This window comes from Arachis ipaensis, chromosome B05 (genome assembly GCF_000816755.2).
Source record: "Arachis ipaensis cultivar K30076 chromosome B05, Araip1.1, whole genome shotgun sequence".
NCBI lineage: Eukaryota > Viridiplantae > Streptophyta > Magnoliopsida > Fabales > Fabaceae > Arachis > Arachis ipaensis.
Window position 1 is genome coordinate 109,332,879 of NC_029789.2, and position 15,834 is coordinate 109,348,712.

Consider the following 15,834-nt stretch of genomic DNA (forward strand, 5'->3'; position numbering starts at 1 on the left):
TTTCCATTGTTATTTTATGTTTTCTGTAGGTTGATGATCATGTGAAGTCACAAAAACATTTGAAAAAGCAGAAACAAACTGAAAAACAGAATGAAAAATAGCACACCCTGGAGGAGAAGCCTACTGGCGTTTAAACGCCAGTAAAGACAGCAGAATGGGCGTTAAACGCCCAGTCTGGCACCATTCTGGGCGTTTAACGCCAGAAATGGGCACCAGACTAGCGTTTAACGCCAGAAAAGGGCAAAAAGCTGGTGTTAAACGTTAGAAATGGGCAGCAACCTGGCGTTTAATGCCAGGATTGGCAGCAGAGGGCATTTTGCACGCCTAATTGGTGCAGGGATGAGAAATCCTTGACACCTCAGGATCTGTGGACCCCACAGGATCCCCACCAACCTCAACTCACTCTTTCTCATTTCTTCACACCTTTTCGTAATACTCTTCCCAAAATAACCTCTACCAATCACTTCCATTACTCCTCAAAAACCATCATACAAACCACCTACACCTACCCACTCAAATTCAAACCATCACTCCTTCCTTTTCCACATCATAACCACCTAAAACCCCCTTGGCCAAATAATTCACACACCTCCATCTCCTCCATCTCTTCATGTTCTTATCCTTTCTTCATTCTTTTGCTCGAGGACGAGCAAACCTTTTAAGTTTGGTGTGGAAAAGCTCAGCTTTTTTTGTTTTTCCATAACCATTTATGACACTTAAGGCCGGAGAAACCTCTAGAAAGAGGAAAGGAAAGGCAATTTCTTCCACCTTTGAGTCATGAGAGATGGAGAGATTCATCTCAAAGGTCCATCAAGACCACTTCTATGAAGTTATGGCTAAGACTTTTCATTGAAGAGGACAAGCCCATTACTAAGAAAAGGATGGAGCAAACAAGAGAGCCCACTCATGGACCTCAACAAGAGCATGAGGAAAATCCTCATCATTAAATTCCTGAGATGCCTCAAGGGATGCATTTTCCTCCACAAAACTATTGGGAGCAAATTAACACCTCCCTAGGAGAATTAAGTTCCAATATGGGACAACTAAGGGTGGAGCACCAAGAGCATTCCATCCTCCTTCATGAAATTAGAGAAGATCAAAGAACCATGAGAGAGGAGCAACAAAGGCAAGGAAGAGACATTGAGGAGCTCAAGCACTCCATAAGATCTTCAAGAGGAAGAACAAGCCGCCATCACTAAGGTGGACCCGTTCTTTAATCTCCTTGTTCTTTATTTTCTGTTTTTCGAAAATTGTGCTTTATGTTTATTTATGTTTGCGTCTTTATTACATGATCATTACTGTCTAAGTGTCTATGCCTTAAAGCTATGAAAATGAATCCATCACCTTTCTTAAAATGAAAAATGTTTTTAATTGAAAAAGAAAAAGAAGTGCATGAATTTTGAATTTTAAAACAATTTAGTTATTTTGATGTGGTGGCAATACTATTGTTTTTCTGAATGAATGCTTGAACAGTGCATATTTTTGAATTTGATTTTTTATGAATGTTAAAATTGTTGGCTCTTGAAAGAATGATGGGAAAAGGAGAAATGTTATCTGATGATCTGAAAAATCATAAAATTGATTCTTGAAGTAAGAAAAAGCAGTGAATAGAAAGCTTGCAAAAAAAATATAAAAAAAAAGAAGAGAAAAGCAAGCAGAAAAAGCCAATACCCCTTTAAACCAAAAGGCAAGGGTGATAAAAAGGATCCAAGGCTTTCAGCATCAGTGGATAGGAGGGCCCACAGGAATAAAATCCTAGCCTAAGCGGCTAAACCAAGCTGTCCCTAATTATGTGCTTGTGGCGTGAAGGTGTCAAGTGAAAACTTGAGACTGAGCGGTTAAAGTCGTGGTCCAAAGCAAAAAGAGTGTGCTTAAGAGCTCTGGACACCTCTAATTGGGGACTCTAGCAAAGCTGAGTCACAATCTGAAAAGGTTCACCCAGTTATGTGTCTATGGCATTTATGTATCCGGTGGTAATACTGGAAAACAAAGTGCTTAGGGTCACGGCCAAGACTCATAAAGTAGCTGTGTTCAAGAATCAACATACTTAACTAGAAGAATCAATAACACTATCTGGATTCTGAGTTCCTATAGAAGCCAATCACTCTGAACTTCAAAGGATAAAGTGAGATGCCAAAACTGTTCAGAGGCAAAAAGCTAAAAGCCCCGCTCATCTAATTAATACTGATCTTCATAGATGTTTTTGGAATTCATTGTATGTTCTCTTCTTTTTATCCTATTTGATTTTTAGTTGCTTGGGGACAAGCAACAATTTAAGTTTGGTGTTGTGATGAGCGGATAATTTATACGCTTTTTGGCATTGTTTTTAGTATGTTTTTAGTACATTTTAGTTAGTTTTTATTATGTTTTTATTAGTTTGTAAATAAAAATAACTTTTCTGGGCTTTACTATAAGTTTGTGTATTTTTTTGTGATTTCAGGTATTTTCTGGCTGAAATTGAGGGACCTGAGCAAAAATCTGATTCAGAGGCTGAAAAAGGACTGCAGATGCTGTTGGATTCTGACCTCCCTGCACTCAAAGTGGATTTTCTGGAGCTACAAAAGCTCAATTGGCGTGCTCTCAATTGCTTTGGAAAGTAGATATCCTGGGCTTTCTAGCAATATATAATAGTCCATACTTTGCCCGAGATTTGATGGCCCACACAGGCGTTTCAATTCAGCTCAAGAATTCTGGCGTTTAACTCCAGAACTGGCACAAAAGCTGGAGTTAAACGCCCAAACTGGCATAAAAGCTGGCGTTTAACTCCAAGAAATGTCTCTTCACATGAAAGCTTCAATGCTCAGCCAAAGCACACACCATGTGGGCCCTAAAAGTGGAATTTTACAATAAACACCCAAGCTTACTCATTTTCTGTAATCCTAGGTCACTAGTTTACTATAAATACTACTTTCAGTGATTCATATTGTACCTCATGACACTTTACACGTTTCTTATTGTAATCTTCTACGGCATGAGTCTCTAAATCCCATTGTTGGGGGTGAGGAGCTCTGCTGTTCTTCATGAATTAATGCAATTACTACTGTTTTCCATTCTATCACGCTTGCTTCTATTCTAAGATATTCATTCGCACTTCAACCTGATGAATGTGATGATCCGTGACAATCATTATCATTCTCTCCTATGAATGCGTGCCTGACAACCACCTCCGTTCTACATGCAATCAAGCTTGAATGTGTATCTCTTGGGTTTCTAATCTAAGATTGGAACCTTCGTGGTATAAGCTAGAATTATTGGCGGCCATTCCTGAGATCCGGAACGTCTAAACCTTATCTGTGGTATTCTGAGTAGGATCTGGGAAGGGATGACTGTGACAGACGCAAAAGGATCAATGGATCCTATTCCGACATGATCGAGAAGACCGATGATTCTCCAAAGCCTCAACCTGTTCTTCATTACTGCATAACAAGTATTTATTTCATGTTCTTTTACTTTTTACAATTAAATCTGAGAATTATTGATATCCTGACTAAGAGTTACAAGATAACCATAGCTTGCTTCAAGCCGACAATCTCCGTGGGATCGACCCTTACTCACGTAAGGTATTACTTGGACGACCCAGTGCACTTGCTGGTTAGTTGTGTGGAGTTGCAAAAGTGTGATTGTAATTTCGTGCACCAGGGTGCATAGCACGGGCATTTCATGCCCAAAGAGCTAACAGAGCTGGCGTTAAATGCTAGTGAAAGCACACCTTCTGAGTGCTCAATTCTCACTCAAGAAACCCCTATCCCAGAACCAAAGGAAGCCAAGGCTCACATAAAGACCATAGAGGTTCCTTTGAATGCACTTCTGTAGTGCATAAGTTCTAATGAATACTCAACCTCTGATAAGGATGAAGACACTAAGGAAGAGCAATTTGTTTGGTATCTAGGAGCTCTCATGAAGCTGAATGCCAAGTTATTTGGTATAAAGCCTTTGGAGGAAGAACCTCCACTTGTTACCAAATCTAGGAGCTCTCATGAAGCTGAATGCCAAGTTATTTGGTACAAAGCCATTGGAGGAAGAACCTCTAATGCTTTCCAAAGAACTCAATGCTCTGGTTCAGCAGAGGCTACCTCAGAAGCTTCTAGATCTTGGATGCTTCCTGATTCTTTGTACCATAGGCACCATGACCTTTGGGAAGGGTTTGTGTGACCTAGGGTCAAGCATCAACCTCATGCCACTCTCTGTAATGGAGAAGCTGGGAATGCTTGAGGTACAAGCTGTAAACATCTCATTAGATATGGCAGACAAGACAATCACTACAAGAAAAACACCCATTCAAGTACACTTGAAAAGTGTAGCCAAAAGTGAAGAAAAATGATGCCTTAGGCTACGGCTACGCTTTCTGGGCTACGGCTACACTTTTTGGGGTGATTCCTATTCGGCCGTTGCCTATTCTCAAAGGCTACGCTTTTCTGCACCAAGGGCTACGCTTTTGGCGTTTGGGAATAGGGTGCGCTTTTTAAGTGATGCTGTCCAGGACCAAAGGCTACGCTTTTCAGCTTCCATTTTTGCCAGAATAGGCTACGCTTTTCAACGCTACTGCATCACCTGTAAAGCGTAGCCACATTGTATACCATGACTACTTTTTATAAGTGTAGCCTTAGATCTCTCTTAGGTCCCTCTTTTTTTTGTATACTATAACTACTATATATAAGTGTAGCCTTAGGTCTCATTTTTTTTCTATATATATCTAATAATTATTAATACAACATAATAGTTAATATGATTACATGTATAATAATTCTGCATTTTTATTTAAATGAGTTGAATATTATAAAATAAAAATAAATACATAATTATACTAAATAATTTCTTTAAATAATAAAAATGATCTTTCAACAAAATATATTTCATTAAATTCATTAAAATATACTATCACTAAAATTAATTACTACAACATAAAATATTTCATTAAATTCACAAATTCACAAAATGAAATTTTTATAGCCTCTTTCATTAATCAATAATTATTGTACAAGTTTGCTTTATGATGCAAATAAAATGAGATCATACTATGAGAAAAGAAAAAAACAATCCTTATAACACTTAAACTCTATGGACATTCCATATAAAAAAGAAAAAGAAAAGTGATACACATTACATAAGAAACTTGGTCCTTACACTAATCCTTGATAAATGTATTTAACATGTTTTGGTTCACTCCTCATTCAAGTTGTTCTCCTTCTTTTGCAGTATTTTCTGTGATGCAGTTGTGAAGAGGCTCCACAAGTTGGCTATCGTCGAGTTGAACACCAATAAAATACTGTACTTCTTCCTGTTAAACCGAGTAAAAAAAAGTGCTTATTCATCCAAAACAAAATTTTTGTGGCAAAATATTAAAAGAGCTAACTTTATTCAATCAATGTTAGCAAAGGAAAAAAAAAGAGAGATGAATATCCAAATATTGAATAAGAAAAAGAACTCACTGAGCGATTGATGGCACCAGGTAAACCCTCAAAGAAAGCAGGCCAACCATAACCAGAGTCAAATTTAGTGGAAGACTTGTAAAGAGGAGTTGCACACCCAGCACAGTTGTAAACCCCTTCTTCATAGAACTTGTTATATTCTCCAATACCCTTCAATCTGCACAAGTTCCCATTGCAGTCACATATTCTTAAATCTCAACTCAACTCACTTTATAACAAATTTCATGTCTTAAAAGGAACTTCTTAGATTGTGTTTAAATCCAGATATATATTTGCCAAAAACTACCAATGATTTTAAGAAATGGCACTAAAATAACTCAAAACAATGAGAACAGAAAAGGTTGGGGAATTGAATTCATACTCAGTTCCCTTCTGGCGTAGGATCCTGAACTGCTCAGGGGAGAGAATGGCCCTCTATTCCTCCTCTGATTTCTGATTGTGAAACCCTGTTGACCCTGCCATTCAATATTAACTCTTCCTCAAAAAGCTTTCTGCTTTCTCACGCTGAAATTGCACACAAGTTGTTTATTATTTATAACAATAATGATGGAACCCCATTTGGGTAAATAATCTGGGAAATTAGGGCAATCACTTGATAAACTTTGACTTCACTAGTTCACTAGTTCACCATCTAGACCCATATTTAGATCCTTCTGCAACTCACCTTATTAGTACGACCATTGCTACACTTATGAACAATACTTATCTTCAAGAAATGGAAAAGAGCTACAATAGGGGACTGAAACTAATGATCAAATTCCTTCCTATCAAGTTCTACAATGATCAGAATTTGAAACTAATCGACACTAACCTCTGAAACTAAAATAACTGTTATAACAGATGCTAGTCTAATAGATACAGTGCAGCAAATTGTCAAAATCTGAAACAAACTAACTTCTGATTTCTAACTAACCCGACAGTTACAATAAATTAACCAACTCACAAATTCTCCAACCCAAAGCAAACTGAAAGTACCTCCTCATTGTCACCCTCAAGATCTGAATGTGGCTCAGTAACACTACAAGCAATTCCTCTCTTCCCTCTTTATTCCCTCTATGAGTGACTTGTTGAGTCCCTAATAAACAAGAAGACAATCAGAAACTATACATGAATGCAAGGTTTATTAAAGAGAAGAGAGGAAAGGGGGTAATGCATAGAGTGATTTTTAAATTTGGAGATTATGGTTTTTAATTTTGATTTAGGGACGAAATTGCATAAAAAAAGTTTACTAATACACATCAGCTAGCCATTACGTCTCCAGAATGTCACAGAGAAATCTAGGTGTGATTAGAATATTTGAGCTGAGACTCCAATGCCAAGTTATAGGAATATATTCCACAATTTGTTTTCTATTTATAACTATGTAAGAAATTTTTTATCCATGTAATAGGCACTCTCCCTTTCATTTTCTTCTTAAGTTTATCTACTTCAAGTTGGCAAAGCAATATAGTAGGAAAAGACAAACATAAATTTAAAACTAGCTTTACCCTTTACTTTTAATAAATCAAAATAGCGAAGTGCCAACCTGCACAACAGACACAAAGAAAACAAAGATGAAACTGCAGAATTTTTTTCTAATATTCAATTCATAATCAGAAAAGAAACCAGCTTGAAATAGGTGTGAAGAACAATTTTAATCAAGGCTGACAGCATTTGTTTCCACTGTAACTTTGTCAAGAAAGGAAGTGAAATTTCTAATCTTGTCTCGATAGAAACTAATATTATATTGAATTATAAGCCAAATTATGAAGATCATTACCCAAAGTTCCATTCAGAACATATGTAGGGACCAATTCGAAGATTAACATAAAGTCCAGCTTGCTGCACTACCTTGATGAACTTAACTAAGTCGTACCTATCTTCGAAATAATACTGAAATATTTTGTAAGCAAAAGTATATTAGTTTTAATTTCTTTCCAGTTCTTTTACAAATGAAAGAATAAAAACCCTGTAAATTTTTTTGGAAAGTGAATTACTTTTCCTGGAGAAGGTTCATGGCCATTCCAAAACACATAGGTTTGAATAACATCCAACCCTCCCTCTTTAGCATTTTGAATAAGCTCTGGCCACATCTACATGCATTCTCCCCATCAATGAATGAGAAAATACAATTAAAAAGAATGATTAATAAAAGAAAAACATAATTAAGAAAGAAAGTACCTGAGGTGTGCTTCTGCGGTAGTGTATAGAACCAAAAAACAGAATCTTTCTCTGCCCATTAACAACAATTGCTTTGTGATCATTTGTAACAGAAGCTATCACTGCATAAACCCAGTACAAACATAACACCATCACACAAAGCTTCTTCCCACTCATCACCAAACTCTCCATTTTCTCTTCTCTTATCAACACATTCAAACTAAATTGATGCATATCTACTAGTCAAGTACCTGATTTTCAGTCTATTTTCAATTTCAGTTTATCGATTGTATCTTTAGTGTTTTTACTATAGAATGCATTATTATCTTAATCTCTTTGCTTGTTAGAATCTTCTTCCCTATTTGTACAGCCGGCACATTTCAGTTCTTACTGTTGCTGGTTATTTAACTTCATTTATGAAGATTATAATGTTTTAAAGAATTGTCTTCTTTATGAGCATTTATCAAAAAATCTTATATCACACCAAGGCACGAAAGCTTTAAAGGAATGCTTGTTTCTGTTTTTACTAAGCTTCTAGTTTAGGTTTCAGGAACATTACCTGAGATGGATGAAACATTTTCAAAAGAATTGTTCTTGTGATTGCTTCGTCTTGCTAACCCCACCTTAGCTTTATTGTTGTTCTTGTTCTTGTGATTACTTCCTGCAATCTTAGCTCTTAATGATGGTCCTCTCCTGTCATCAGTTTCTGAACATTTGGTACCAAGAGTATCAATCATCATAGAAGTTACAATAAAATTCTTAAAAGGAGAAATGAGGGTACGAGAGTTCACTCACGCCGCAAATGGTCACCAAACCCCCAAATTGAAAACCCTAAAGTCGGAATCCTAACCCTCTGAAATTTTAGAACAAAATGGGGGTGAATAGATACCTTCTCCACCACGATGGTAAGCGACGGGATCAGAGGACGATGCTGACGACCGATGTGAGCACGCCGCGAAGACGACTGATGGCTCTCGAGTGGTTAGCGTCGAGTGGGGAAGAGGAGCGGTGAGTGTGGAAGAGGAGTGCCGACACCGATGGTTCTCGAGTGGATGGTGCGACGGCAGAACGTATTCGGGGTTTGATGAGATAGGTGACGAAGTGTTGGTGGTGATGATGAGTTGGGGTTCTCGAGTGAAGCATTTCTGAGTTCTGAAGTTACGTTTTGTGATGGTTCGTATTGGTGAAAATGAAAAAAAATTACTGAGTGTTGAGGGATTTAGTAGTCTTACATGGATTAGGCAGCGTTTTAGAAGCGCACCCAAAACATAATAAATGGGTTACCTTTTAAAAGCGTTTCCCTTAGTGTAAAAAGTGTCTCCATAGCTATTCAGATACGGCTACGCTTTATAAGTGATATTTAAAATATCTAAGGAGACACTTTTGAAGTGATGCCTTAATAGTGTTTCCTATTCTCTTATAAAAGGGCACCCTGCGAAAAAGCGTAGCCTATTCTAGGAATAGGCTACGCTTTTCAAATGTAGCTTAAAAAAAGTGTGGCTGAATGGGTGTTTTTCTTGTAGTGAATGAAGAAGCCATATGGCTTAGTAGATGATGTCTTGGTGAAAGTTGGGAACCACTACATCCCTGCAAACTTTATAGTCTTGGATATTGGAGAGGATGAGGATGACTCTGTCATCCTTGGAAGACCTTTCCTAGCCACTACAACTAGGGGAGGACTACATCATGTTCAAGATGCCTCATCCCAATTCTCCCCTAAATAAAAGAGAGATAACTGTGCAACACCTAGTATTCCAACCCTCTCTTTCTGTGCAGAGCTTTGCAGAGCCCCCAGAAATCAATTCTAAGTTCGGTGTTGGGCAGCCACCAACAAGCTCTAAGTACAAAGGTACTAGGAAGAAAGTACATAAAGGCTGGAGGGACAAGAAAGTCCCAACTGAAGGCCTCTCACCTGGTATGAGAGTGGTGTTCACTAAGAAACTAGTCTCACCACATACAGTGAGTCGTATCCTGTCTTTAGATCATGTGGAGCTCATTCATGAAAAGACAGGCAAAAAATTCACTGTAAGGGGTGAAAATCTGAGCCCATACTCACCTTCGTAAGGAGCTAACCGTCAAGCTAATGACGTTAAAGAAGCGCTTCTTGGGAGGCAACCCAACCTTAATTAATTTTTTTTATTTATTTTCTTTTATTTTATTTTTCTTTCAGTTATTTTTAGAGTCATGATCATATGCAGTTGTCAGAACAAAGACAGAATTGTTCAGCAGTAAAAACAGAATACTCTGGATGGAGTGTCATTGAAATTTGAACGCCAACCAGGGAGCTCTGGCTAGGCGTCCAATGCCCTAAATGGGCAGCATTGCTGGTATTGAACACCAGCCAAGGAGCAGCCTCTGGGCATTCAAACACCAGTGCAGAGGGCAAGGAATCTGGATTCCCTAGCCTCTCAGGACCAGTGGGTCCCACATCATCTTTCACCTACACCACTTATTCCTTCTTACTTTCACACTTCCCCATACACACTTCCCTATAAACCCTAGCCCAATCACATTTATTTCACTTCTCCAAATCCATCATAACTCCCACCAACCCCCATTGATGTCCACGAAAACTTGTCTCTCAACAAATTTCCACCGACAAGTGCACCGGATTGTCGTCAAGTAAAAAGTCACTATAGAGTGAGGTCGAATCCCACAGGGATTGGTTGGTTGATCAATGTTAATTGGAGAATTATTCTAGTTAAGCTGAATCATATTTGAAATTGGGATTGTAAAAAGTAAATTAGCAGAAAATTTAAAGAACAAGAAATGTAAATGAACAGAAATTAAATTGCAGAATGTAAAGAACAGAAACTTAAATTCCAAGAAATTAAATGGGAGCGGGGTAATTGAGCATCGAAATAAATAGCAGAATGTAAAGAGAATGGGTAGATCAGAATGGGGGAATCATTGGGTTTTAGGAGATGTTGTATTCTCCGGATCAAATCATTTTCATCTCTGCCTCAATCAATACATTTATTGACTTTACTTGGCAATCTTAGGTGATTGGATTCTAATGTCTTGGCTCACCAATCTCTCTAAGCTTGAAAAATTGCCCAATGTCTTGATTTAATTGCTCATGGGAAGAGATGAAGTATGGTCACTGATTATACCATGCAAATTCATAGATCAAAGTATTGGTAGGATTACATGTCACGATATCCATCCAACCTCCAATCTAATCCAATGTGAAAAAGCCTTTCTAGCATGATCTCCTCATCCCTCTCTCAAGGATCAGAGGAAACCCAAATATGAATATCTTCTCTGTCGAGACAACTATTTAATTGAATTAAGATCGAAAGCTGTCCAGCAAAATCAAGAGAAAAGAAAGAAGAAGAAGAACGAAAACTGTTATTGATCCATTGAAGTACAACAGAGCTCCCTAACCCAATGAAAGGGGTTTAATTGTTCATATTTCTGGAATGGAAATTAAAAATGAAAAAGTACATTGCAACTGTTCCGGGGGTTACTTGAAACTGGAGGTCGATCTCAGATGAGATCTGCTTTGGTGGCCGGAGCTGTTGTGTCTGATTTGTTGGATCTGGTGGCCAGAGATGCTGTCAATCCTTCGTCACCGGAGGGTGTTGGTACCCGTATGAGACTCCGATGCTTAAGTTAGTGATGCACGGAAAACTTGTCTCTCAACAAATTTCCCTTCGGCAAGTATACCGAATTGTCGTCAAGTAATAACTCACAAAAGAGTGAGGTCGAATTCCATAGAGATTAACGGATTAAGCAATCAATGGTTAATTGATTATCCTAGTTAGACGGTTCAGATTTGAATGATGAGCAGCAGGAAGTGTAAATAACATGAATGTAAAGGAAAAACTATAAAGTACAGAAAAGTAAAATAGCAAGAAAAGTAAATGTAAGAACTAAAAATAAATGAACATTGGGATCAAGAGATATTGCAATCCTCCAGATCAAGTTCATTCTCATCTCTTCCTCAATCAATGCATTCATTGATCTCCTTGGCAATCTTAAGTGATCGAATTACAATTCCTTGTAATTCGATCTCTCAAATCTTGATCAATAGCCAATTCCTTGGTCAATTGCTCAAGAGAAGAGATGAAGTATGGTCACTGATTATACCACATGCATTTCCCAAATCAAGTGTTGGAAGGATTATAGTCACATATCCATCCACACCCAATTTGGTCCAGCATGAGAAAGCATTTCTAGCATGATCTCTTCATTCCTCTTTCAAGGTTCAGAAGAGATCCAAGTATGAATAGTTTCTTTTCCAAGATAACTACCCAATTAGATGAAGATCGAAAGCCCTCTAGTACAATCAAGAGGAAAGAAAGAAGAAGAAGAATAAGAACTACACTTAATCCATTGAATCACAATAGAGCTCTCTAACCCAATGTAAAGAGTTAGTTGATCATTGCTCTACAAAAATAGAAAAGAAAGAAAGTGCGGAAAAGTAAAGATGAAGATTCAAACTGAAATTGAAAATTTAACATTCATAAATAAAAATTACAACTAAAAGAAAGAGAAGGAAAAGTGTGTGAGGGGAGGGAGTCCGAAGACCCCTCTTCAATCCCCCATTCCAGAATTCTCAGTCCCCTTTTTCCAAGATGTTTTCAATGTAAAGACTAAGGCCTTTATATAAGCTCTCCTAAATTACAAAATGAAATTAAAAGCAAATTACAATTAAATGAAAATTCCTATTCTAGATGCTTCTGGTGGTCTTGATTGGTTGACAATTGTGGGCTTACTTGCTTGAGCTTTGAAGTGGACTTGAGAGAGAAGTGAGTCAAGTTGAGGTCCAGGTGCTAAAGTTAGTGCTAAAGTTAGCCACACTAACGCTACAAGTGTGGCGTTAGTGCTAAAGTTATTGTGGCTAACGTTGCACTTGCTGCCCAGTTGGTGTTTTTGGGGCTTAAAATATGCCTCTTGTTTGTGCTCCAATTTCATGCCCATTATATATCGTTGAAAAGCTCTGAATGTCAGCTTTCTAACGCAACTAGAATCACCTCAATTGGACCTTTGTAGCTCAAGTTATGCTCCTTTGAAGTGGACATGGTAGCTGGCATAGTTGCTAGCGTTACTGGAAAACTTGAGTGCCAATAACGCTAGCGATCAGGGCTTCATTATTGCCAGTTTATGGAGCTCAAACTTAGTGTCCACCCCATACTATTATATATTGTTGAAAAGCCCTGGATGCCTACTTTCCAATGCCTTTGGAAGCGCATCATTTGGAGCTCTACAACTCGAGTTACACTTCTTGCAAGGTGAAGAGGTCAGCTGGCCTTACTACAGGTTGATACCATGTTCATCTTTGCACTTTCGGGGCAGGTTTTCTCCCTCAAATTTAGTGTCCACTATGTAGTGCCATATATGCTTGGAAAGTCCTGGAATCCTACTTTCCAATGCCACTAGAATCACCTCATTTAGAGTTTTGTGGCTCAAGTTATGTGTGTTTGAAGAAGGCATGGTCAGGCTGCCAGGTGGGACTTTTGCCCATGTTAACTACCACGTTAACTTAGTTCACGTGGAAGTTAACGTGGGTCTTTTTGCTTCACCAACCTTAGTGGAGATCACCTTTTCCACTAACTTTGGCATCTCCCTTTACTTCCACGTTAGTTTCCACGTTAATGTAGTTAACGTGGAAGCTAATGTGGGTCTTTTTGCTTCGAAAACGTTAGTGGCACTCACTTTTTCCACTAACGTTGGCATATACCCCTTTCGCAAGCGTTATTGGGGCTCACCTTCCCCATTAACTTTGCTTGGTGCCTTTTGTCCCTACGTTAGAGTTCACGTTAGTGTAGCTAACGTGACTCTTAACGTGGGTCTTCCTTGCTAACGTTCCATGCTCTCCTTCTTCAAAGTTAATGCCACTAACTTTTCTCACTAACGTTGTGGCTTTCCTTTCTTCCACGTTAGTGCCCACGTTAGTGTAACTAACGTAGCCACTAATGTGGCTCTTCTCTTCTTCTTTTGGCATGAAATCAATCAAATAAAGTGCATCAAAGTCTTGCTCTAATGTGTAACTAACGTAGCCACTATGAATCCATCACCTCTCTTAAATGAAAAATGTTTTAATTACAAAAGAATAAGAAGTACATGGTTTCGAATTCATCCTTGAAACTAGTTTAATTATTTTGATGTGGTGACAATATTTTTTGTTTTCTGAATGAATGCTTGAACAGTGCATATGTCTTTTGATATTGTTGTTTTTTGAATGTTAAATATGTTGGCTCTTGAAGAATAAGGAAAAAGGAGAAATGTTATTTGATAATTTGAAAAATCATAAAAATGATTCTTGAAGCAAGAAAAAGTAGTGAATACAAAAGCTTGCGGAAAAAAAAAAAGAAAAGAAAAAAAATAATAGCGAAAAAAAAAAGAAAGAAAAAGAAAAAGCAAGCAGAAAAAGCCAAAAGCTCTTTAAACCAAAAGACAAGAGCAAAAAGCCAATAGCCCTTAAAACCAAAAGGCAAGGGTAAATAAAAAGGATCCAAGGCTTTGAGCATCAGTGGATAGGAGGGCCTAAAGGAATAAAATCCTGGCCTAAGCGGCTAAACCAAGCTGTCCCTAACCATGTGCTTGTGGCGTGAAGGTGTCAAGCCAAAAGCTTGAGACTGAGCGGTTAAAGTCAAGGTCTAAAGCAAAAAAAAGAGAGTGTGCTTAAGAATCCTGGACACCTCTAATTGGGGACTTTAGAAAAGCTGAGTCACAATCTGAAAAGGTTCACCCAATTATGTGTCTCTGGCATTTATGTATCCGGTGGTAATACTGGAAAACAAAATGCTTAGGGCCACGGCCAAGACTCATAAATTAGCTGTGTTCAAGAATCAACATACTGAACTAGGAGAATCAATAACACTATCTGAACTCTGAGTTCCTATAGATGCCAATCATTCTGAACTTCAATGGATAAAGTGAGATGCCAAAATTATTCAAGAGGCAAAAAGCTACAAGTCCCGCTCATCTGATTGGAGCTAAGTTTCATTGATATTTTGGAATTTATAGTATATTCTCTTCATTTTATCCTATTTAATTTTCAGTTTCTTGGGGACAAGCAACAATTTAAGTTTGGTGTTGTGATGAGCAGATAATTTATACGCTTTTTGGCATTGTTTTTACATAGTTTTCAGTATAATTCAGTTAGTTTTTAGCATATTTTTATTAGTTTTTAAATAAAAATCACATTTCTGGACTTTACTATGAGTTTGTGTGTTTTTCTGTGATTTTAGGTATTTTCTGGCTGAAATTGAGGGACTTGAGCAAAAATCAAATTCAGAGGTTGAAGAAGGACTGCAGATGCTGCTGGATTCTGACCTCCCTGCACTCAAAGTAGATTTTCTGGAGCTACAGAACTCCAAATGGTGCGCTCCAAATTATGTTGGAAAGTAGACATCCAGGACTTTCCAGAAATATATAATAGTCCATACTTTGCCCAAGTTTAGATGACACAAACTGGCGTTCAACGCCAGTTCCATGTTGCATTCTGGAGTTAAACGCCAGAAACAGGTTGCAAAGTGGAGTTAAACGCCAGAAACATGTTACAAACTGGCGTTAAACTCCAAAAGAAGCCTCTACACGTTAAAGCTTAATGCTCAGCCCATGCACACACCAAGTGGGCCCCAGAAGTGGATTTCTGCATCAATTACTCATTTCTGTAAACCCTAGTAACTAGTTTAGTATAAGTAGGACTTTTTACTATTGTATTTACATATTTGGATTGTCTTTTGATCCTTTGATCACGTTTGGGGGCTGGCCATTCAGCCATGCCTGAACCTTCATCACTTATGTATTTTCAACGGTAGAGTTTCTACACACCATAGATTAAGGTGTGGAGCTCTGCTGTTCCTCACGAATTAATACAAAGTACTATTGTTTTTCTATTCAATTCAAGCTTATTCCAATTCTAAGATATTTATTCGCACCTCAATATGAATGTGATGATTATGACAGTCATCATCATTCCCAACTATGAACGCGTGCCTGACAACTACTTCCGTTCTACCTTAGATTGAATGAATATCTCTGGGATTCCTTAATCAGAGTCTTCGTGGTATAAGTTAGAATCCATGGACAGCCATTCTTGAGATCCGGAAAGTCTAAACCTTGTCTGTGGTATTCCGAGTAGGATCTGGAAAGGGATGGCTGCGACGAGCTTCAAACTCGCGAGTGCTGGGCGTAGTGACAGACGCAAAAGGATCAATGGATCCTATTCCAGTATGATCGAGAACTGACAGATGATTAGCCATGCAGTGACAGCGCATTGGACCATTTTCACTGAGAGGATAGGATGTAGCCA

General features: G+C 38.1%; 1 protein-coding gene and 1 long non-coding RNA gene across 2 annotated transcripts; both read right to left on the reverse strand.

Moving 5' to 3' along the window:
- On the reverse strand, positions 5,360-6,554 carry LOC110272249. The gene is made up of 3 exons (XR_002363344.1): positions 6,405-6,554; positions 5,791-5,884; positions 5,360-5,586 (listed from the first exon to the last, which is right to left on the reverse strand). It is a non-coding gene; the product is annotated as an uncharacterized LOC110272249 (long non-coding RNA).
- LOC107641980 (beta-galactosidase 12-like) lies at positions 7,151-7,788 on the reverse strand. Its single transcript, XM_021124231.1, has 3 exons — positions 7,590-7,788; positions 7,406-7,501; positions 7,151-7,301 (listed from the first exon to the last, which is right to left on the reverse strand). Exons 1-3 carry the CDS (start codon positions 7,758-7,760, stop codon positions 7,185-7,187), a joined length of 384 nt encoding a protein of 127 aa, XP_020979890.1. The 5' UTR covers positions 7,761-7,788; the 3' UTR covers positions 7,151-7,184.

Excerpts from the sequence above, each read along its gene's own strand:
- LOC107641980 (XM_021124231.1), bottom strand. The coding sequence starts at position 7,760 with ATGGAGAGTTTGGTGATGAGTGGGAAGAAGCTTTGTGTGATGGTGTTA. Across the intron at positions 7,502-7,589 it reads ACCGCAGAAGCACACCTCAG|ATGTGGCCAGAGCTTATTCA; the intron begins GTACTTTCTTTC and ends GAATGCATGTAG. Across the intron at positions 7,302-7,405 it reads ATGAACCTTCTCCAGGAAAA|TATTATTTCGAAGATAGGTA; the intron begins GTAATTCACTTT and ends AAAATATTTCAG.